Source organism: Mirounga leonina, unplaced genomic scaffold, assembly GCF_011800145.1.
Source record: "Mirounga leonina isolate KUSES-001 unplaced genomic scaffold, KU_Mleo_1.0 Mir_176, whole genome shotgun sequence".
Lineage (NCBI taxonomy): Eukaryota > Metazoa > Chordata > Mammalia > Carnivora > Phocidae > Mirounga > Mirounga leonina.
In genome coordinates, this window is record NW_023270454.1 from 43,350,115 (window position 1) to 43,375,006 (window position 24,892).

Genomic DNA, 24,892 nt, shown 5'->3' on the forward strand with positions numbered 1-24,892 from the left:
GCTCACTGGCCCCGGAGCTAGGAGACGGAGGTTTGGGTCTTGGCTCTGTTTCTGAGCAGTCGAGTGACCTTGGACAAGTCTCTGGGCTGTGGTGGACTAGGTCGTTCTCTGCAGTTACCGCCACTCTAAGATGTATGGTTCTCATTGCAGGCATCTTTTCCACAAGTCCTGTGTTGACCCTTGGCTTCTAGACCATCGCACCTGTCCCATGTGCAAGATGAACATTCTTAAAGCCCTAGGGATCCCGGTAAGCACAGCCCAGCCTACAGCATCGTAATGTGTGTCTTTCTGCATTACCCCCAAAGCAGGGAGAAAACAGCACACGTGGATTTTCTCTGACCCTTCACCTGCATAGCAGGGGTGTCATCCGATGAGGCCCCGAGAAAACGCCCATGTCTGAGAACATTTCTCCTCTCACTTTCTCTCAGCCGGGGAACATCACAACCCTCTCACCGCATCCATGCCTGTGACCCAAGATGCTGCTTCTGCAGCTCGTAAGCTGCTCATCTGGGTTCCAGGCTGTGAGCGCAGGCAGGCCATAGCAGAGACTAGATGGCCCAGTTGCCCATTGCTCGCCTCCTGTACATTACTCATGCGCTGCCTGCAAGGACATCTGCATGCCACGCTTTCTGAGGCTGCCTTACGCCTAGCTTTCCCGGGAAAGAAACTCTTCTGAACAAGGGGAGGCAAAGCCAGCCACTGGGAATCTGGCCCAGAGCCTCTGCTCAACTCAGGTCTCCGCAGAGACCTCGAGTGAACAGGAAAGCAGAGCCAGAGCCCCTTAATTCTAGCACTGCCATCCCGCTGGTGCCCTCGGTTATGTGTTTATAAAATTTAGTCTCTCCCCCAGTGCAGAGTGAACCCCACCAGCTGGCTGGCTCGCTGCTCCAGGGAAGGACTTTCCCAGGACCGTATTAGAGCGAAGCCCACAAGCTGGTGGTTGGTGAGACACCAGCTGCAGCAGGGAGGGCAGGAAGCAAGCCAGGCCACCAAATCCGAGGGCTGCACAGAGAAGTGAGAAAAACACGGGCACGGTCTAAAAGCAGCTAGACAAACAGGATGCGGAGCCCAGCCTCCTCCCTGTCCCCTCCACTCTGCCGCAGCCTCTCCGTTGTCACTTCTCCCTACTAATGGCAGAGAATAAAGAGAATGTTAAGGGTCCCAAGATACCACTGAAGAAGAAAGGACCAGATAGCAAAGGTTTCCTTTCATGCCAAAGGGCTAATTATCCTAGGACTATCAGAGTGGCTCTGTTGGAGAGGGCACATCTGAAGCATTCTGAGGTCATGCATTGGCTGAATTTTCTACCCCGTACCAGCTGCGTCCACACCAGCTGTATGCTGTTTTTCATGGTTGATACACCAAACACAGATCAGCTCATGTGACTGTCGCTTTGAGCTAGATTTTATAAAGGCAAAGCATTAAATTTTCAGACCAGAGTTGTAAATGCATAATGCATTCAAGGTGAAAATCAATTACAGTGAACATGAAATATTAGTAAGAACCCAACCTCTCTACCAGATATTGGGAGCTTAGAAAGTTGAAGTCAGGGTGTGCACTCTTCACATTTCTGGCTGCAACTGATTCATACGGGGGAGGAGGGGAAATGTAGGTAGTGTGTGCCTGCGTATGTGTATGTTGTCTTTAGTCTCCAACATCTTTAGAATACTTACAATGAAAGATAGACAGTCACGCTATTTGTTCCAGGTCCTATTCCGCAGGATATTCTCGAAGCTCCCGATTATCAATCCCAGTGCTTCTTGGTCAGGACAATGAAATCAAACCACCCCTGGTAGTTAAATTTTGTACTAAATAGCATTTGACTTCAGGCTTTTCCAGAGGAGGTATGACTTCTCCAGAAGCTATTGAGAATGAGTTGAGAATACAGATACTGTTTTAAAAAACAGAATTATTGGGTGGCCTTTGTGCTTATTTCCAAAATTAATAGCATTTTCACTTTTAACAGTTGGGCATTTTGTTCATGGTTCCATGCCCACCAAGTATGGAGGATAGCATTTTACTTAGCACACTTGACTTCCAGAAAAATAAACATGGGTAGCATCTTTGGGATTTGACCAAGGATTCATAAAGGCCAGCTGAACGGGAACATGACACGCATCTGAGCTCGACCCAGAGAACAGAACATCCTCCAGGAAGAAGAAGGCATCTGTGCTACTTCTCAGGAAGCACCAAGGCAACTGGCTACCCTCTTGCCTCCCCAAGGCTTTTCTGGTTTTGTTCTAGAGGATGATACTGAAGTCTGGATCTGGGAGGAATTTGGGATGTTGTTCCACTCCATACTTCACCGTTGGGTAGCACCATGCCTAAACTATACCAAAAAGATGATTTTTTTTTGGCATTCGTATAACTTTCCATGTCACTGGACAAGCTCACAGCCTTCTCAATTAGTAAATACTTCCTATAGCTAACTAAAACCCTTTGTATGCTGCTTACAGAGATTGTTTTCCAATTTTTCTAAATTCCTTGTATTCCGTTCTTAAGGAAAATTGAAAAGAGCTTGTCAGTCTCTAAAAATAAGTGCCTGTTGGTGCTTACCTCTGTTTCCCTTTCATATGCCAAGTTCTCAATAAATGTCTGTGGCATCGTTGAACTTCAGAGTCTGAAGGCTGCCAGTCACAGCATCATATTTATGAAATTCAGTCTGGTCCTCCTTTGAACAGTGCCCGCTCACCAAGGCCTCAGTTGTAATCTTGGTCAACTAAATTGTCTCCAGATACAGGTGGAAGGTTTTTTTGGCTTGGTTTGGGTTTGGGTTTGGTTGTCTTTAACTGAGTATCCTTGTGCGCCCCTGTGCTCTAAGGCAAATCCATGTAAGTTGAAAGCTGGAAGCTGAAGCAAACACCTTCTCCTATCACTGTTGTCCTGATACGAATAGCATGATAGTTATTGAACAGAAATCCCACGTAGCTGCGGTATTGCCAAGTTCCTAGCTGTTTAGGGATTGGTTTATTTGAGGAGTTTCCCCATGCTCACCTGAATTTGAATACCTGCGCCGTATTCACTTGCAGCTGGTATTTGACATCTCTGCTAAACATTATGACTGTAATTTCTCGTAGAGGTCTATAAATTGGGTTTCTTCCAAAATATTCTTTTATTTGATGAACCCCTTAGAGTGGATACAAACTGTGAGTTTCTCTAAGCTGTGGTCTATTAAATGTTACACCTAAGCCAAATTATTCATGTGTGCCACCATTAACAGTCTCATTGAGCTAATGAGCTCTTTCTGTTTTCCCCTCCTGTTAAAGATATAATACTGTTCCTACTAGTCCACAAAGGAAAAGAGAATACTCTGCATCGAAATTAATAACTTTAAAAAAAAAAAAGAGGTAAAACAAAGGAACGATATCAACAAGTGAAGTCAACATTTTGAAAAATAAGTCCGTTGTTATCGCATCTGTGACTGTATTCAGATGCTTATGGATGAAAGACCAACCAGTGCAGTATTCTCATCATGAAATCTTTTCTTTCCTGACACCCCACACAAAATTGGTTTTGCTTTTAAGTGTTTTTATGTACTGTAGGGGAAGAAAAAAACACGTTTTTCCCCTTCTACCCTCCTAGGTTCTCTGACTGGGGTCCTGGAAATGAGACTAGCAAAAGATTACTAAAACAACCAGACATTTATTCACATGTGCATTGCCCATGCACATGGGAGTGTGTAGGGATGAGTAACTCAAAGGGGTGGTCAGAACTTGGACATATAGAGCATCTTCATGAAAGAACAAATTTTTAGAGAAGCGACAAGACAAAGGAAAAGACCTTGAGTTTGTAGGGCAGCAAATTGTGGGAAAGTACGTATATGAGGGAAACTAATGGCTGATAAGGGCATGGTAGTAAGGTGTGTTATTACAGATCCATTTTGGCGTCAACTCCCAGACTCTGTTTCTAAGAATGTTCTCTTCCTGGTACAAGGAGGGAGGCCACCTTTACAAATTTATGCCCTACTTTTAGGCAGATGGGAGGAAGGCAGATAATATGTCTTTATCTGCTTCTTCTCGACTGTGTTTAACTCAAAATAATCGTTATGCCAGCAGCACACTTTGAGGTGGCATAATCTGCTACCCTTGAATAGCATACCTTACCTCCGCATAGAACTTGACAGTTTTTAAAAACATTTTCTCAAATCCTCCCTTCATTGATCTAGGGCAAATACTAACATTCCCAGCTTCTCATAGTAATAAACTGAAACTCAGATAAAATATTCAAACTGAGGGGCACCTGGGTGGCTCAGTCGTTAAGCGTCTGCCTTGGGCTCAGGTCATGATCCCAGGGTCCTGGGATCGAGTCCCGCATCGGGCTCCCTGCTCTGCGGGAAGCCTGCTTCTCCCTCTCCCACTCCCCCTGCTTGTGTTCCCTCTCTCGCTGTGTCTTTCTCTGTCAAATAAATAAATAAAATATTTTTTAAAAATATATTCAAATTGGTATTTACTGAGCACCTAATAATTGACAGACACTGTATGAGGGTTTGGAATTTAAGATCAATATAATGTAGTGACTTCACTTTAAAAGCTCATGTCTCATTTATATGTGGAATCTAAAAACTGAGCTCATAGAAACAGAGAACATACTGGTAGTTGCCAGAGGCCGGGGGTTGTGGTGGGGGTGAAATGGGTAAAGGTGGTCAAATTATAAGATAAATAAATCCTGGGGATGTAAGGCACAGCATGGTAACAATCCTGTATTGTATATTAGAAAGTTGCTAAGAGAGTAGATCTTAAAATTTCTCATCACAGGAACAAACTTGTAACTATATGGGCTAATGGATATTGACTAAACTTATGTGTTAATCATTTTCCAGTATATATGTGTGTATCAAATCATCCTGTTGTCTAAACTACCACAGTGTTACATGTCAATTATATCTGAATAAAACTGGGGGGAAAGAAAGCTTGTGGACTAGTAGAGTGAGACAAAGACAAGCATAATTACAAATAAACCGTAACAGGGAGAAAAATGCCTACACAGTGTCACAGTATCAAAGATGCTACCTGGGAGGGAACACTACTTAGAAAAGGTGACATTTAGGGGGCACGTGGGTGGCTCAGTTGGTTGAGCGACTGCCTTCGGCTCAGGTCATGGTCGCAGGGTCCTGGGATCGAGTCCCGCGTCGGGCTCCCCCTGCTCTTTGGGGAGCCTGCTTCTCCCTCTCCCTCTGTTGCTCCCCCTGCTTGTGCGCTCTCTCTCTCTCTCTGTCAAATAAATAAATAAAATATAAAAAAAAAAAAAAAAAAAGAAAAGAAAAGGTGACATTTGGCCTGGGAATTGAAGGATGGTTAGGAGTTCACCACAGTTAGTTGGAGACCTGGGGATAAGAAAGGGGGTGGGGGTGGTTGGGGCTGAGCAGAGGAACAGCATAAGCTGAAGCACTGAGATAGCGAATATAGGTGTGTTTTCCAAAGGCTGAGGTGAGGCCAGAAAAGCTGGCTGGGGTGAGGGTGTAGAGACCTTGTTTTGCCCCACTAAGGAACTTATAATTCATTCTTCAAGAGAAAAGAAGAACATACCTTTTGTTTGTTTGTTTTTTAACATTTTATTTATTTATTTGAGAGAGAGAGAGAAAAAGCACGATAGGGGAGAGGGTCAGAGGGAGAAGCCGACTCCCCGCTGAGCAGGGAGCCCAACGCGCGACTGGGTCCTGGGCATCCATCCCAGGACTCCAGGATCATGACCTGAGCCGAAGGCAGAGGCTTAACAAACTGAGCCACTCAGGGCCCCACTTTTTTTGTTTTTTTTTTTTGAAGAGTGCTCTGGTGAGAAAGTAAGAGAATGGAATATACCAGGGAGGAAACTGTAAGGAAATAGGGAGGCTAGTAATGAGGGGAAAAAATTCGTAACATACCTGCTCATGTCCAGTGTTATGATCTCTAAGTTTAGTAAATATGGTGGGTTGGTCATTCAGTGAACTGACTTTTGATAACTTGAGTTTCAGTGAATTGGCACACTTCCAATAGAGATGAAGAAGGTGAAACAAAAAGAAAATACAGAGAAAGAAGAAATGAGCTGAATTTGAGGGTTTTTATGAGATTGATGGAAATTTCCAACTGACTATTGGAAACACAAGTGTGGAGTTTGGGAGACTGGTTTAAGAGTGGAAAGTTAGGACGAGAGTCCCCTGCTTTGGGTTTCTTGCTTTGTGCTCCCAGTGAGCCCATGAGTTATAGATTTTCCCTTTGGGTGAACTTTGAGCACAGTGTAGTTATTGTGATGTTAATTCAATCAGTGCCAATCCAGAATTTTCCTCACCTAATCCTACCTGTCCTGATCTGCACCCTTTGAGAGTGCAAAACCACGTAATTACCATCATTCAAGGCAATGTTGATGGTTAGATCAAGCAAAAAAAAATTTAATTCATAGCTGTTCTTAAGATTTCACAAGACCATATCTCTGCAACACCATCTTTTTAAAATAATTTTGGAGGCATAACAACTGAAAATCATTTTAAAAGCTGTTTGTGGAAGACATATAAACACATTCAATATAATTTTGAATGGCAGAACTAAGACCAAAGAGAAAAACTGGCAAGGGTAAAATTTTGCCCAGTGATAGAATAGTCTAACAAAGTAGCCAACACAGGCTCCCATGCCAAGCTGAGAGCTCCCCATTTTTATGTTATTCAAGTGAGGCTGCCAGAGATCTGAGGATAGGGGCCTGGAGGGAGGGGAGGGAAGTCTTGCAATGAGTGGATCGTTAAACTAGATGGCATCACCATCTAGTTTTAGGATTCTAAAATTTTCATTTAGAGGATTTGACAAACGCGTGATCAATTTGCATGTTAAGTAAATAGGTTATTTTTTTACAGCTGGCTTTGGCTCCTGTTTAACCACCACAACAAAAATAGCCTCACCCTGTGCTTTTGCGTGTATCTCTACTAAACAGTTCACCATGAGTCAGATTCTGTGCCCCATCTCTACTCTCATGTCATCAGTGCGTTTGCAAACAATGCATGGGTCTTTGGGGCTAATTATCTGCTGTCAGTCAGCTACTTCCTGTATGAGGAGTAAACACCATATATAAGGAAGGGCTATCATTTTAAATAAATGCCATGTCCCCCCCAAGTATTATATTAATATATGAATGTTGCTTCTCCTGGAATTAAAATGTTATATCTAGATCTGAATGGAACCCTTGAAAAGGAAATTTTGGAAGCTGTTTTCATGTTAATTACAGAAACTATAATGGAAAATTTTTTTAAGCGATTCAGGAGGAAGACAGTAAAGAACTTGGTTTTCCATTGAGACAAAAGACTTAGACTATAAACATTTCATCTCTAACTTGATGACAGACACTAAGGGCAGATCCTTTTCTGTTCATATCAGCCCAACGCCGACTGCATGGATGACTTGCCCACCGACTTCGAGGGATCTCTGGGAGGCCCACCCACCAACCAGATCACAGGCGCGAGCGACACGACTGTAAATGAAAGTTCAGTCACTCTGGACCCTGCTGTCCGGACGGTGGGAGCCTTGCAGGTGGTCCTGGATACAGACCCCACCCCGCAGGAAGGAGAAGTCATCTTTACTACTAACAGTAAGTTCTGCTCTGCTTAGAAGCGCCATAGTCCACAGGATTGTCGCCACATAGGAATTAGAAAAAGACACTTTTCCTCAAGAAGAAAACAAGTGAATTGAGTATATAACATTGCCAGTTGTACCCAGCAAGGCCTTTAGAAGCCCAGCGCTTTCCAAAGCCAGCAGGGTAGACAGCAGACCTGGCTGTGCATCTTGCCTGCCCGCACACGGCAGCATGTCATACCCCATGGTACCTGAAGTGGGTAGGGCGCTGGCTCTGGTGTGGTGAAGAGCGAGTGAGAAAAGCAACTGCAGGGGATGCTTAGCAGGACTGGGCTAGGGCACAACCCTGCTCACTCTGTGAGCGTGCCCATGTCTGTCCAAGCTGGCCTGGGCTGCGTGCAGGACGGTGCTCTCCCCTGTTGCTGCAGGCCTCAGATATAAATGGTATTCCTTTAGGTGGGTGTTTTTACAGTCCAACGTATACCCCTGTAAACGGCAGCATATTAAACTATCTTCTGGATTTCTTCCCTATCCTCTGCATATACTCTAACCCCAGCTCTAGTTGATGGTAGTTATAAAAATATTAAATAGCTGTGTTAGCATTCAAGATTGAAGCTAAAACCTAAAGCATTTGCTCTTTAGTCTTATACAGGAGAGAGAAAAGCTTTGGGAGTTCTAAGAAAACCAGCATGCAAATGAACTTTGGTTTAAGGTTTAAAGGGTGGGTGGATATTGAGATGTTAAAATAAGGTGTATTATTTCTCTTGATAGAAGTAACCTATTCACACAGAAAATTTGGAAATGGAGAAAAGCAGATTAAAGCCTTTGGGACTATTTCTTTTTAAATTGGTCTCTTTTTTATATATTTGCGATATTTGTAGAATTTATAAAAATTATTCAGGCTGAAATGTAAAGATATGCTTTTTTCTGATGAAGAAACTAATAGACTTACTGTTGAAAGACTGAAACATGAAGAATAAAAAAGAATGCAAAAATCACTCAGTACCCCACCTGGAAATTATCACTCTTAACATTTTGGTATATTTCCTGATAATCTCTTATGGGATAAGTGAGACATTATCATAGGCGTTGAATGTGGAATATTATAACTGTAGAACTGCCATAGATCCTCAGCAGAAAGTAACTTCAAGGGGCGCCTGGGTGGCTCAGTCGTTAAGTGTCTGCCTTCGGCTCAGGTCATGTTCCCAGGGTCCTGGGATCGAGCCCTGCATCGGGCTCCCTGCTCAGCAGGAAGCCTGCTTCTCCCTCTCCCACTCCCCCTGCTTGTGTTCCCTCTCTCGCTGTGTGTGTCTCTCTCTCTGCCAAATAAATAAAATCTTAAAAAAAAAAAGTAACTTCAAGAGGAACTTGGTAGCAAATATCTGCCCCCACACCGTTTATTAGTTTTGGGTGGGTAAGAATTTTGACTTTGAAAACTTGACTTTTAGAGGCATTGATGACCTCAACATTGAAACAGTGACCTTTAAACACTCCAAGTCCTTAAAGATGAATTCTGATCCCTTTGTTTTGAAGGCCTAGGGTGGTGCTGTCCAGTATTAATATACTGTAAGTCACATATGTCATTTGAAATTTTCTGTAGTCACAGTAAAAAACATAGGTTAAGTTCATTTTAATGATCGATTTTATTTAACCCAATATACTCAAAATATTTTGCATTCTTTCTTTTGTATTAACGCCTCAAAATCTGGTGTGTGTTTTACATTTACAGCACATGTCAGTTTGAACTAGCCGCACTGCAGGACCTGAGGAGCTGCATGTGGCTAGTGGCCCCCATACCAAAGGGCATAGACCTAGAATCCTAGTCATTTTGGGGATAGAAGAACCTTAAAAGTAATTTCATCTATACCCTGATAAACTTCTAATTTTTGGCATGAGACAGTCGTGACCCAGAAAAGTGGCTGATGCAGATCAGACGATAAGTCCCCTTTTCAGAGTCCAAGGCTGTCCCGTAATTTTTCCATTTATTGACATCTTTGCTTCCCATCGGACATTTCACTGCTCATTGTCTCAGTGAAGTATATTGGGAGGCCTGATAAACTTCTGTTCGAAAACACTGAAGGCACAGCTTTTCTCAAGCCCGTAAGAAGAACCCAATCAAAAATGGATCATTTTCCTTGTCATAAAATATTATTTCATTTTCAAGAGAAAATATGTCCCCTGTGAGAGTCCATATTCTTGAAAGTGGATACGTACTTCACACATCTCCATAAAGGCCAGATGCCAAATGGAAAGGCATCACTTGTGGGCTAAAATACATCCAAAAATGAAATATGGGATCATGGTCTGCACCCATATACTTCGTAATCTCAAAACTGTTTTTGCCTAAAATAGGGTATTTAGGCCATGGCAGGCATTCAGTAGATGTGTCCAATCTAATCTTGAAGCAGGGTGCTCCTGATCAACAGAAGGAAAAATGCCAGGTCATTATAGAGGAAGATAGTGGGAAATTTGAGGAAATAAGAGAGGTCTGAGGCCACCTCTGTAATCGGAAGATGGGGATGGTATACAGGAATATGGCTAGAGAGATCAGTCTCTTAGTACAGAAACTGAGTTTATTCTTAAACTGTTGTTCCTAGCCCATTTATTTCTGATTAGTTTTATTTATTGGGATCTAACAGAATATTCCAAACCCAGTCATTCTCATTAGGTATTAATCGTTTATATCCCTAACCAAATGGCTATAGATTCCTTAAGGAGAAAATCCTTTGCTGTATGTAGGTTTGTAAATTGCCTAGTGCCCTAACTCAAATAACTAATCCACAAATGAACAAACACAGATGTGTGAATAAATGGGTGAAAAGATTCAAATTCTCATCAATGCCATTAGAACCAGCTCAAATGCTGTCTAAAAATAACGTGGATGGAAAGTTAAGTGTAGCTGGCATACAATATTGCTGCAAATCACAAACAAATAACCCAGTAGAGGTTGGACCTAACTTTTCTTCGTTATCCTTTCCCACCTCACATCTCTAGAGACCCAGGGAATTACTAGATAATGAGGAAATAACCATAGCTATCAAATACATCACACCACTTGTGCACCGGCCCCCTTTTTAAGCCCTATGAGGGAAATACTATTTTTATTGTCATTTTACTGATGCAGAAATGGAGACACAGAGAGATTAAAGTAACTGGCTTCAGAGCCCCACGCTTAGCTACGCTATGCTCCGAGGATGAACAAGGGGAGAAAATAAACACAGTAGCTTGCTCCCTTCTTTCATTTATTTATTCCTTTTCCCCATTTTTTCTAAATCTCAGAAAGATAAAAAATGTGTGTCGTCCCTCCTTGCATGCTCATCCCTACCTCTGCTCCTCCTGTCTGGCAAATGCTGTTGGTGTGTGGTCGATCAGATGCATGTAGAAGTCATTTCAGCACTCAAGGGGGGAGTGTAGAACAGATTGCCTTTAGCGTGAAGATGGAAAAATCTGGCATTAAAGGATCATCTCCAGTTCTCGGGAAAGGGAAAAAAAGAAAAGCGTTTATATAGCAAAGGAAATCCAAACTTGTTGCAAGTCTGACATTTGGGAGGAAGACGTGCTCATATGCATTATCTTGACTGTTTCTGATATTCTGCCTTTGACAACCTCACATGGCAGTCCCAAATCACACACTGTTTCTCCTGCACCTTGGTGCAAGGGGTCGTGTGCCTGAACGCGCAGCCGTCCCTCACCAATCTTTGCCTGCGGCCATGCCTAATTGCACCCCAAACAGACATCGCCTTCTGACTCCCCAGGCCCAGGCTGCAAGTTTTTGGATTTGCTTCAGCCAGGAAAAAAGTTCCGGAGGATCAAAGAAAAACACAGCTAAACAAACAGTTCTGTGTGTTGGCAGACTCCAGACAGGAGCTAGAAAAAGACACAAAAGGAGAAGACTCCATTACTCCTCCGCGGAAACATTTAGTGCCACTCCACATCCACTCAGGAGGGTCTGAAACCTTCCCTTTGTTTTTCGAGGAAGCTGCCCATTTACTTTATGAAGTCACTTCACTACACAGCTGTCTGGCACTGTCTCTCAGTTATACCCACTTGCCACTCCTTCTACCTCCGACTAGAAAAAGCCAGCATTCAGCCCACGGGGTGGAGAGTGGAGGGTGGGAGGAGTGGAGGGAGCCAGGAGCTAGAAAGAGACATGGAAATGGGTCAAATCAAGACACCTCCAAGCTGCCCCTGTACCTTCTTGAGCACATGCCAGAATGTGTGTGGCTGGGAGACCTGGTCTTCAGATTTCACAGAAGTTAAGCGGTACGCATGAATTATTATATACTCGGCCATTTGAAATGAAATGTGGTATGGGATTCCTCTGGGAGACTTCCTTCGCTAACTTTCTATCAACTTTCATCCTTGGGGGAAGCATAGTGCATCCAGTGTGTTCAGCAAATATGATGTGTGATGTGTTTAAAATGCACCTTTATTTTTGCCTCAGTGCCACGTTAAATGTACTGAGTGGGTATAATATTCTCCTCCCCTGGGTGAAAATTCCAGCAGGCCTAGGAATTTTCTGCTCACTCCTAGGTAACTGACTGTCCTGGAAGTCCCTTCAGGTCCCAAACACAGATTTTTTGCGGGGCCCTTTTCCTTGTAATTCCCATGCCTCAAGACAGGTGGATCTCTCGCTTACTTGTAGGGCCTCCTGCCGCCCCAGTGCATGCACACATTCCCAGCTGCTGTCTGCTAAAGTGCCCTTACCCTCTAGGCCCTTTTGGATAGGGCTCAAGCTGAGCCCAGGCCAGCTCTGGACCCCCACACATCACCTGCCCCAACACTCCCCTACCGACCAGCAGCTGTGTCTGACCTCTGACCTCACAGAGGCCATCTGCCTCCTCTCTCTACCCTCCGGGCAGGAAAGAGACCTGCGTCCACATTCTGCTCTAGCCTTTCAAAGGCTGAAGTCAGCTCTCTCTGAGTCCCACCTACAAGAACATAGTTCAGAATCCCCTCCAGGGTGCCCTGATAGTAACCCCTCACTGGGTTTGGGTGTGGGAGGTAGTCCTCCCCCCACCCCTTTTGCTAGAGGGGTAAGATTTAGCAGCACCGTAGTCTCTCCTCAGACAATCTCTTTACCAGTTTCTCTACCTTCCTCTCCTTCTCTCTCTTCTTTATTGTCTCAAAATGGGTGACGCAGTCAAGAATCATAGAACAGGTTTCCCTTCATGTCCATTATACATCCAGCAGTGGGATGCGGAGCAGAGCGCTGGGTAGAGGTGGGAGAGGCTGTCCACACCTCTTCAGCAGAAACAGTCAGGAAGGGTCCCATGAGAGACCAAAAGAATTAGTTTCTGAACATCCTGATGATCTTTACTGGAGGGACCATATTCTTAGCTCAGAGGGCAACTAAACTATGGTCTCTTTGGAAAGAACCTAGAGATAGGTCAGCCTTTTTGGAAAAAAAACAAAAAACAAAAAACATGCTCATACTCTTCAAAATGCATTCATGAGACAAAAATAATTGCTAAGACACAGCTGAAACTGCAGCCCAGGAAAAAACGCCATTTATAGAAAAAAAAGCCGCCAACAGCTCCCCCTGCAATCCCCAGGAGCTCTCCAGAGACACATTCTCCATCCTAATTATGGGAAAAACTTCCAAAAAGTTCATTCAGAGACTCGTGTATAGTCTCTGGCATGATTCGCTTTCTCTGATTTGAGGGACTCAGTATAAGCTTCTGTGAGGATTCTTCATTCCTAAAGACAGATTCTCTTAAAATTAGGCCAGAGGTGACATTCACTCATTTTTTTTTAAGTTCTTTGTTTGCTATTTAAGGAGCAATTGGTGAAGCACTCAGGACATCTATGTTCAGAAGTTTTAAATGCCCGTAGCCTTGCTCTGACCACAGCCTAAGCGTGAAAACAAGACAGACTGTACATTGAGGATTTTCCAGGGAACCCAGTTTTGAACCTCTGAGTCGAGACAACTGAGAGAAAAAAGGGAGGGTTGGCATGAGCATCACATTTCTGTGTCAAATGTGCAACTATGCTCTGCTATATTTGCAAAGCAGCAATTTCCAGGTTTTATGTGACTACAAAATATACTGGTGCGTCCAGAAATAAACACATCTAAGTGAAGTATTCCATTGTTTATGAGAGACAACAAGAGTGAGTAGCCACGTCTGCTTTTGTGACCTGCATCAAAGCCTGAAACGGCAAAGTAGCTACCCTTGACTCTGGGTAAATATGCTGGCTGGAACCAGCAATGAAAATGATCTCCCTTGGTGCCCATAAGATTCCCATTAGCCCCGGAAAGATGATGGCTTTGATTTATGGGACTATTCCACTGTGGCAGGCAGCAGAATCAGCCAACCATTTAGGAGTTTAGACCCCACTGTCATCACTCCGTCAGGAAATAGTTAAGCCCCAGGTGGACTACTTCTGTACAGAATAAAGCATCTGCAGATTGTGATACTGCTCCCCACAGTCATCGCCATGTCTCATCACATGCCAGGCTCCTGGAGCAACATCACCCCCTTGATTCTGAGCCATCCAGCTCACCAGCTCAGTGAGAGCTTCGGCAGAGAGACAGTTGTTCTGAAGAGGAAAGATCTTTGTGATAAGCACATGCCTTGATCATCAAGTGACCCACATGGCCACTGTCCAATCCACAAACCAGATTTTCCACGATAACATTTCTCCTTGGGGTGCCTGGGTGGCTCAGTCAGTTGAGCGTCTGCCTTCGGCTCAGGTCATGATCCCAGCGTCCTGGGATCGAGTCCCACATCGGGCTCCCCGCTCAGCGGGAAGCCTGCTTCTCCCTCTCTCACTCCCCCTGCTTGTGCTCACTCTCTTGCTGTCTCTCTCTGTCAAATAAATAAATAAAATCTTAAAAAAAAAAAAAAATCCGGGCGCCTGGGTGGCTCAGTTGGTTAAGCGACTGCCTTCGGCTCAGGTCATGATCCTGGAGTCCCGGGATCGAGTCCCGCATCGGGCTCCCTGCTCAGTGGGGGCCTGCTTCTCCCTCTCCCTCTGCTGCTCCCCCTGCTCATTCTCTCTCTCACTCCCTCTCTCTCAAATAAATAAAATCTTTTTAAAAACTGTTTAAAAAAAAATTTCTCCATGATTAAAAACGTTTGCCAATCCAAGAAAGCCCACTCGGAACCAGGCTGCCAGGGTTTTCCTGTCATGTACATCTGGTGCCTCTGACAGGAAGTACCGAGGACCTGTAGATTTACAAACGGCCTGCGAGAGAATTAATCCATTTAGACCACAGATATATCGCCCCTTGGAGCACTCAGCCTGGGCATGACACACACCATCCACGCGGGAGAAACCTGTCTTCCTGAAACAAAGTAACTCAGCCAGCAGAGCAAATCCATCCATTTCTGGGAGGTTGTCTCAGACGTTCTAAGTTACTCGTTGAGAGCACCATCTCCAGTTTGATGAATTTCCCCCAGGGCTGTCTGGCTCTGGGTAAGTGTCACAGCTCAGCAGCTGTTCCAAGAGTGGCCTAGGGAAAGGGCTGTTGAGCAGACCTGCACTTCGCCAGACATTGTCACACTGGACATGGATCTCAGCGGGAGGAGGCAGCTGATGGCAGGAAACACAACCGACAGGTCAGCACTTTTTCAACATTTGAGTAGCTCGGAGGGCAAATAGGATAACATTTCTCTTTGCATTTCAATTCTAAAGCGTATCATGAGGAAATTCCATTATTCAAAGATTAAGAAAGCAGGAACAGCTGAATGCCTTCTGAGTGACATAAGAATTAGCTCTGAAAATTCAGAGTCTCAGGGTACTAAAAGTCAAAATATTTCAGAAATGAAATTCAGTGGTACAGGAAAAAGAAAATATGCAGCTACCAGGACATTACTGGAGCTACTTGAGGTAAGATGATATAAGGGAAATACCACTAGCTTAAGCCAGGAAATTTGGGCCTTAGTCTTGATTTGGCCTCCAATTAGCTATGTGACCTTGGGCAAGTTTTACACATTGCCTTTTCATTTCCTTGCACTTTCATTTCCTCACTTGTCAAATAAGGCACTTATACTAGCAGGTGATTTTTTTTTTTTAAGATTTATTTATTTTAGGATGCCTGGGTGGCTCAGTCAGTTAAGTGTCTGCCTTCAGCTCAGGTCATGATCCCAGGGTCCTGGGATCGAGTCCTGAATCTTGGTCCCTGCTCAGCGGGGAGTCTGCTTTTCCCTCTACCCCTCCCCCCTGCTCGTGATCTCTCTCTCTCTCTCTCAAATAAATAAAATCTTTTAAAAAAGATTTATTTATTGAAGAGAGAGTGTGTGTGTGAGTAGGGGGAGGGGCAGACAGAATCCTCAAGCAGACACCCCGAAGCTGGACATGGGGCTCCGTCCTATGACCCATGAGATCACAACCTGAGCCAAATCAAAAGTTGAATGCTTAACTGACTAAGCCACCCAGGCACCCCTAGCAGATGATTTCTAAAATCATTTCCAGTTCCATAACTCTATGATTAAAGTTAGACTCCCTCCTGGCACCCGTCCAAGTCCCACTGGAAAAGGCTCAATCAAGATCTTGCATTCTCACTTACCAGCTCTTCTTGCTACCCATCCCCCTCTAGTGCCACTAAGCCAACTAGCAAGGAACTGTGCCCCCAGCTCTCTCCCCACTGCCACATTCTCTGAGACTGTAGGAGGTCTTAGGAGATGCCGCATCTGCCCATCTTCGAGTCAGATGAGTAGTTGGAAAGACGATTGGGTGCAGATGGCTGGAACACTGCCGGAGCCCCGGTTCCCCTAGGAACCCACCACACAGTGCACCCTGGACCCAGAAGGTGACAACTGTCTGCTCACAGAAGTTCTTAAGCACTACTCACCTGGCTCTTACAGAGCCTTTAGTGGTGATGTTTAAAATGGTAGTTACGGTGGCACATCACATAGACCAAAATATTATGTGGAGCAACTCTCCATTCTGCTTTAATATTGCTGTTAGGCAATGGGAAACAGTACTTCAAAAAAAGCACTGCATTTCTTCAATAGATAGGGGTGTTGGTGTGAAGTCTGTGTTTAGGTATTGATATGTATATGAATACACAGTTTGGTGTTTAGTTCCAACCACTATACATAAGATTTTTGTGTATTTATAATGCTTTTTATTTTTACAGCAGATACCACATATATCCTCATTTTCTCTTCTCAGGGAAGTAGTTTAAAACAAAAAAAAAGCCCTGTGACATCTTTTGGAAGTGGTATTATTTCCATTTAACAAATGAGGGTGCTGAGGCAGAAGTATCACATTCAGAGCTGTTGGTCCCAAATTGAGGAAGAAAATCTCTCTCAGTGGACCCCCATTCCCGGGCAGGCTACACAGTGTGACTCCATTCACGTGTCCCTCATGTAATTTTAACAGAAATAACTGATAATCACCTAAGAATAGCTCCAGTTCACCTAAATATTTTAGAACTAGACTCTGTTTTACTTGTCACTAAAATATTTAAGCACCAGATTTTTTTTTTAAAGATTTTATTTATTTATCTGAGACAGAGAGAATGAGAGAGACAGAGAGCACATGAGAGGGGATAGGGTCAGAGGACGAAGCAGACTCCCTGCCGAGCAGGGAGCCCGATGCGGGACTCGATCCAGGGACTCCAGGATCATGACCTGAGCCAAAGGCAGTCGCTTAACCAACTGAGCCACCCAGGCGCCCTAAGCACCAGATGTTTTATTAAGATTTAGTTTAATTGGTTAACAAGTTGAATGCTAAAAATTAGATTTTCCTCTCTATTAGAAATTATGAGGCAGAAACGTGTTTTGTAAAGAAGACTTAATTTAATAATTAATGTTAATCCGTTATTAAAGCAGTAGGAGTAAGAAATCTATATATCCTCTTTCAAGGAGTGGAGGCTTGCTCTCTCCTGGCAGAAAGGAATTCTTTTAATCCAGCAATTGGCCATTCTTCCTAAGGTCTCAAAGCATAATTCACCCACAATATCTTATTCTGTCTTCATAATGTTCTTGGGCAGCAGAAGGAAGCAGTCATATCTATCCCAAAAGGAAAAACTGAAACAGGTGCTAAATTGAGTTCCTTCCCTGGCCAAATTGTCTTTCCAGTACTGGACCACAGAGTTACACTGGTTCCCTGCAGAGAAATGCCAGGAAAGCTCACTTGTTCCAGACTAATAATAGTACATAGTTAAAAATCTCGTTAAAGCATGCCCATAGGAAGTGGTTGAAACTCGAGGGCATCAAGACTGGTCTTCTTGGTGAAGGAACCATCTAGAATCAACTTGAGGTTTCTGCCTACACATGAAAGATTGAACCCACGGGTTTATCTCTGCTACCTAACAAAGTCCCACAAAAGGGTTCATAAAAGATAAAAACCTAAATTGACACTAAGAACAGAGAAAAGATTACAATAGATAATAGGCCAACAAATTTGGGTGACAGATGAGTGGAAATTCACTTAGCAAAGTGGAGAAAGATGAAGTCTAATAAGTGCCTCCTAAGGAAGATGCTGATAAGAAACAAGCAGTTTAGCACTCAGAACCCTGGGGAGCCTCGAGATGTAGGGCACCAGATGCCCAGGAAGGCCAGGGTAAGGGGTGGTGCTCAAAAGATCTGGTAATAGGGCGCCTGGGTGGCTCAGTTGGTTAAGTGACTGCCTTCGGCTCAGGTCATGATCCTGGAGTCCCGGGATCGAGTCCCGCATCGGGCTCCCTGCTCGGCGGGGAGTCTGCTTCTCCCTCTGACCCTCCCCCCTCTCATGTACTCGCTCTCTCTCATTCTCTCTCTCTCAAATAAATAAAATCTTTAAAAAAAAAAAAAAAGATCTGGTAATAGACCATGTAAAGAACATTTAGGACCCCCAGATCCCCTTCTCCATCCTGAGCCACCTGCTGGTGTTCTTAGGCCCATAACAAGGTCCCTTCTCAGTTGCAAGCCCCACCCATGCACGTTTAATCAGAGTGCCTCCTTGGTAAATAGGAGTGGAGAGCAAGGTTGGCTAGACAGTTATGAGAAGGCACTAAATCTAAGAAAGAGAGACCACAACAAATAAAAACAAAGAGAATTCCATAAGCTATAATTTGTGTCCTTACAGAGGAGCTAATCTTGCAGGAGATGCTGTTGAAACAGATACTGTGAGAAATAGGAATTTTCAGAGAATGAGAAGAACGCTAAGATATTAAAAAATACAGCAGAGCGACAGTTCCCAGACAATGATGAAAAGATAAAATGCTTTTTGTCTTGTCAAACTATGTTCTGGGCATGAAAAAAAAAAATTGATTTAAAAGTTTAAAAGGATAAACAAAAGGGTCATTTGACATACCATTGAAGACTGAATTCACTAATTCCACATACATTTTGTATCAGCATCCCCCCTGCCCAAAATGTGTTTTTTACTACAGGGAAAACTATGGCCTTTGCATGGCATACTTTGCTTTAGCAAATGTACACGGTGCAAAACTTTTAAGACTGTTTTCTTTTTTGCATGCTACATTTTGTTATATTTGTAATATATGAGTGTATAGGTTTATTAGATAAATTAGTGACCACAGTTTTTACAATGAAATTACTTCCTAGTGCTCAAGCCAATAAGTTGGGATTACCTGTGTTCTTTCCACTCTATTCCCCTCTGTTGTGAAACAGTCACCGGATGTTCAGTCTGCCTTTTAAACATCTGCCCATGGGCCGTTTCCCTCGGCCACTACCGTAACTTAAGACCTTATCTTCTCTTACCTCCGTTTTCTCTGTGGCTGCCACTGCACTCTCTGTCTCTAGCCTCGACCCCCCACCCCCACCCAGTGTGTCCACACCCTGCTTCCTGGAGAACCATCTACAGAATTCTGATCTTGTCACTGTTTTGCTCAAAACATTTTTATCACCTACGGGTTAAAATCTCCAGCTGGCTAATCTAAACAGATCAGGAAGCATTTGGCAGCAGCGTATCTCTTTCTGTTTTTTAACCACCCCTCCCACCTGGTACTTGACACAGAGCATTTCCAAGCCGCTTGTGGTTCCGGGCACACTGCCCCCAACGCTTCTCCTTCACCTGCCAAGTCGTGGGTATCCTTCAGGAACACCTCATCTGCTGTACTCGCTGAGATGCCTTCTCTGCTACTCCAAGCAGAATAGAATCTGGTGCTCCTTTTAGAATTCTTTTCTTCCAAGCAATTCTCTCTGTTACAATTTCTTAAGAAAGCATCTGTCACCCCACTGAATTTATCGGACCGTAAAAGGTACAGACTGTGGCTTTTCGCCTTCATGTCCCAAAATCCAGCACAGTTTTGGGCATAAAGTTAGACTCAATAAGCATTCATTGAATGAACGAATGAATATGCTAAAGAATTTTAAAGAACTCAACACAAGCAATAGTTAGAAGAAGAGGCTGCGTTGTGATATGCTTTTGCATTTTGTCTGCTAACGAAAAGAGAATATATATATATTCTTCCAAGGATCCTCAAGCTGGACCCAGGCACCAGCGGCCGAGCCTCCCTATAGCCAGTTCCTCTGGGATGACTCTGTGACCCTACCCCCATGTGACAGGGGCACAAATGCTACACTCGTCCCCCACCACAAGGAAGGAGGGAGACTAATGCCTCATGGAAATGGATGGATGATTTATTATTTATCATTATTGATATTGGACTACACAGCAGAGATGGGGGGTTGGAGGCGGCAGCGGAACCAAAGCGGCAGAAACAAGGGCGGAGTGGGGGGAGTGGAGAAAGGCTCTCCCACCTCACGGCACAGCACTTTCTGCAGCGGCCCTGGAAATGACACAGACCAAGGGCCCCGATGCCAGTACAGCTTAAAGGAAGCTCTTCCCTTTTGGCATGATACCATTGGCACTACTCTTACTATTTTACATTCGTGTGCGATGAGTGAAGATAACCCTACCGAGAGAGAGAATCCAGGCTTGGGGGGGAAACCAGATGACTTTGGCATCAGGCGTATCTGGGCTCAGATCCTGGCTGCCCACTGAGCTGGTAGCTTGTGGCCAACTCAGTTTCACATCCCTGGGCCTTAATTTGCTTTAAAATTGTTCCAGTAAAGTCCACCTCACCACCCCTTGTGAGGACGAAATGAATCGATGTATATGCAGCTGCCGGTTCGGCGCCTGGCATGTTGCCTCTCCCTACCCGTCCCCGACAGACACATCGCAGGTCCCTGTTAGTGCAACTGGAATGTCCTCATATTATAAAAATACCTACAGAGCACCTTTCTCGAATAGACTCCAAGGCCCTATAGCTGGAGGTTGTATCCTGAACCATTCGCCCACGGAGAGGAAAATGGACATTACCTTGCTCTTCTTCAATTCCCAGAATTACTTTACGTCCTGAGCCAGAACTGCACGCTCTTTTTCGCTAATTGATCATCTGAGTACTCCTGAGTTACAGACTGCAAGCTTTATGACCATGATCTCATATAAAATAATGATTGTCCTTCTAACACCATTTGTAGAGAAACCGCTCAGGTTATCAGGATCATCACGAGGCAGCCCATCAATCAATCAACAACCCATTAGTGTCAGTTCCTAGAAAGTCATAATTAGGTCTTTCTGCACACAGCTCTGTATGGTACTCAGCAGACTGCAGCCCTACAAATAACCTTAGAGAGTGTTTTGAGCAGACAGCCCTGCAGATGAATGATCTGTGGATAAACTAGTAATCTCAGATTTGCTCAGTCTGGGAAACAGCTTAGAACAAAAATTTCGGAAGTACCCATTATAGAAACCTCTGAGTTTTCGGCAAATGGGTGCCACGCCCCCATATAGAAAATCCACTAGGAGACCTTGAGGGTACAGAAATATCTAACTCACTGGTTTTTTTCTGGGGTGGTCCTCACCGTGCTTCCCCCCTTTGGGGGTAACTTACAGGGAAACTTCTAGAGAGAAGAAAATGCATGGTAGCTAAGTGAGTTAGCCAAACTCTCCTCCCCAGCTGTGATGTGATCAGTTAGGTCACATTCTACTGGTCTGGGTAAGTCAGTATGCCAGGACGGTGGGAAGACTCTCCATCCTGCTCACTCCAGAGGCTTCCCAGAGAGCACACGCCAGGGTGGGGATCAAGCGAGGTTTCCTGCACACAGGCGTATGCACGCATGCACTCACACACCACCACCGCCAATCCCCGGGGCCTTGGCTCATCATCCAAAACCGCTAGGAAGTAGATTTCTAGGGATCCCCAGGAATTATTGTGGGCAGAGGTAGCAAACTGTTGTCACGTGTGACTCCTCTTGCCAGCAGATGAGTTGAGCTTGGGCCTGAGGATGCTTCTGACGATGCTTTAGTTAGTAGCTGGCATTTAAATGCGGCCAGGATTTACATACAAATCTGCATTTGCAACTTGAAAGCCTTGGAAGCAGCAGTGATCCTGGGCCTCGTTCCTTTTATGGTGCTAACTGGCTAGACCCGAGTCCTGACAGCCCCTCAGTGCAAAGCGTGTCCTCTCCAGCTCACCCCAGCTTTGTCATCGCCAATTTAGGGACAGTTTCGGGGCAAACAGGGATCCCCTCATCGGCACTGATGTCTAAGGGACAATCACAGTTTGGAATTGTCCTATTAGGTCCCATTAAAATAACAGCACTGGTAAAATCATGCAGTACGACTGTGTGTGTGCCCATCAGGCAGCCGCGGACACAGCTAATACTCTCACTGGTTTAACTACTGTTCCCAGCAGGGAGAGACCATTAGTGGACTTATAAAGTTTATTCAAAAAAAAAGTTTGTCAAGCATCATTTATATAAATAAAGACTTATGCCTTAATCAGAGCTGTCAGCACGAGAGAGTGTTGGCTGCACTTACGCTCCTGCTGTGCAACAGGGATAATGGAATGAATTTTTTAAGGAAACGTAACACCATAATAATACTGCAACTGTTGTTTACATAAGGAGCTCATTAGAAAATTGGATTTGGAAAGCCAAGTTTAATATCCGCTTCGTATCCTACGCAGAGTGTGCACACGCGTGCCCGGACGGATGCCAGGAACACACACGTGTACACACGCATGTACGCATCTTACGTTCATATGCACCTGTCTGCACACATATATGTGCGTGACTCAGTACCCTCAACCCTGTGTCACCGTAGTTCACTGCGTCTCAACAGGAATCAGTGAAGTTTCTGGTCATGACTCTCAATTTATGACTCCTGAACGTGAAACTGTGGTTCCACTTTCGCTTGTCAGAGAGGGAACAGTATCCCAAACAAATTTATGTATCAGTTTCTTTAATGGACCTTTATGCTCTCTAATGTCTGGAAAAAGGAAATGGACCCCTATAAGTAAGGCAGTCCTTAGTTTTAGATAGTGTACTCCTAGCCCCTGTGCCCTACAAGACAAGGACACACTTACCGCCAAGTTACAGCTGTGTGGGCCTATGTCCCCTCTGAGTGCAAGTGTCATCGTCAGAAGGGGAGGCATCGGGGAACATGACCAAGTGGTCAGGGTGCTGGGAAGTGAAGGCTGGGTCTTTACTAGACAGACAGCTGCGAGGTTTTCAAGTTCTGTGTCCCTGATTTGTACCCCTGTAAATAAGGTACGCTCTAGGTAGTAGAGCTAAGTCAAGGTCCAGCCTTGGGCAAATTGCTCAACATCTCTGTGGCTCCATTCCCTCATCTGTAAAACAGAAGTAGTAAGAACACCCGCCTCATGGGATTAAATGTAATCAAAACTCCTTGGAAGAGGGTCTGGTCCATAAAAGCACTAAAAAATGTTCTTTCTTGGGGCGCCTGGGTGGCTCAGTCGTTGAGCATCTGCCTTCGGCTCAGGTCATGGTCCCAGGGTCCTGGGATCGATCCCTGCATCGAGCTCCCTGCTCCACGGGAAGCCTGCTTCTCCCTCTCCCTCTCCCCCTGCTTGTGTTCCCTCTCTCACTGTGTCTCTCTCTGTCAAATAAATAAATAAAATCTTAAAAAAAAAAATGTTCTTTCTTATTGTCTAAAGTAGAAGAGAGAGAGGGAACGCAGGTATTAGAAGCATTTACCATGGGGGCGCCTGGGTGGCTCAGTCAGTTGGGCTTCTGCCTTTGGCTCGGGTCATGATCCCAGGGTCCTGGGATCGAGACCCGCATCAGGCTCCCTGCTCCGCGGGAGGCCTGCTTCTCCCTCTCCCACTTCCCCTGCTTGTGTTCCCTCTCTTGCTGTCTCTCTCTCTGTCAAATAAATAAAAATCTTAAAAAAAAAAAAAAAGAAGAAGAAGCATTTGCCATGTGCCAAGGGCCTTGCAGAGAAATTTTAGGGTATTTTGTTTAAACTTCACAATTATTATCACTCTTGTACATGTAAGAAGCTGACGTGAGAGTGGTGCAGGAACCTCATCAGAAGTCACACCTTGAATAAATGGCAGGCTGGGCTGAGTGCTCTCTTACTCTCCCCAAAGGGGAGACACTGGAGTTGCTCAGCTGTGGTCTGTACATCCACCTGGGCTGTAATTGCAAAGAGACTCCTGGTCCCACCCCAGACCTACCAAATCACAATATTCAAAGCTGGGCTTAGAACTGTCATTCTTTTTTTATTATTATTATTGGAGTATAGTTGGCAAATAATGTCACATTCGTTTCCGGTGTACAGCATCATGATTTGACAAGTTTGTACATTATGCTGTGCTCACCGCAAGTGGAGCTGCCGTCTGTCACCATATAAGCTATTACAGTATCGTTGACTGTAGTCCTTATGCTGTGCCTTTTACTCCCGTGACTTACTCATTCCATAACTGGAAGCCTTACCTCCCCCTCCCCTTCACCCATTTTGCCCATCCCCCCACTCACCTCCCCCCACCCCCGCGCCAAACCATCAGTCTGTTCTCTGTATTTATAGGTCCCATTCTGCTTTTTGTTTTATGCATTTGGTTTTGTATTTCTCAGCCTGACTTTCACAGCCTGACTTATTTCACTTAGCATAATACCCTCAAGGTCCATCTATGTTGTCACAAATGGCACGATCTCATCCCTTTTATGGCTGCATAATACTCCACTGTGTGTGTGTGTGTGTGTGTGTATTCACCACATCTTTCTTACCCATTTGTCTATCGGTGGATACTTAGGTTGCTTCCATATCTTGACTATTGTAAATAATGTTACCAGAACCAGATGGGTGCATGTATCTTTTCAAATTAGTGTTTTCATTTTCTTTGGGCACATACCCAGTAGTGGAATTATTATCAGGCTTCTTGGGTGATTCTTTCTAAAACCAGAGTCTGAAGACTAGTGCTGCTATCCCAGGATGCCTGCCCAGGGAGAACAGACCTGGGGCAACTCGCACATCCTGTGTTGTCTTACCCCTACAATCCGTTTACATTTCGTCTCTATCTACCCTGATATTAATTTTATTCAGGGGCACTAGAGTTGGAACATGCTCTTCAACCCAACTAACTTCACCTCTTTCTTATTGACTCAGCCTTGAAAATTTCCCAACTGAACACACTTTGGTGCTATTTTGTGTGA

The 24,892-nt window shown here is 44.4% G+C and overlaps 1 protein-coding gene across 1 annotated transcript in view; it reads left to right on the forward strand.

The window, feature by feature from the left end:
• Positions 1-24,892, forward strand: part of RNF150 (ring finger protein 150) — a 276,638-nt gene that overhangs the window by 224,985 nt on the left and 26,761 nt on the right. Inside the window, exons 5-6 of the mRNA XM_035023019.1 lie at positions 151-247; positions 7,338-7,548. Coding sequence (XP_034878910.1) covers positions 151-247; positions 7,338-7,548 — 308 coding nt within the window. The remainder of the gene's footprint in view (positions 1-150; positions 248-7,337; positions 7,549-24,892) is intronic.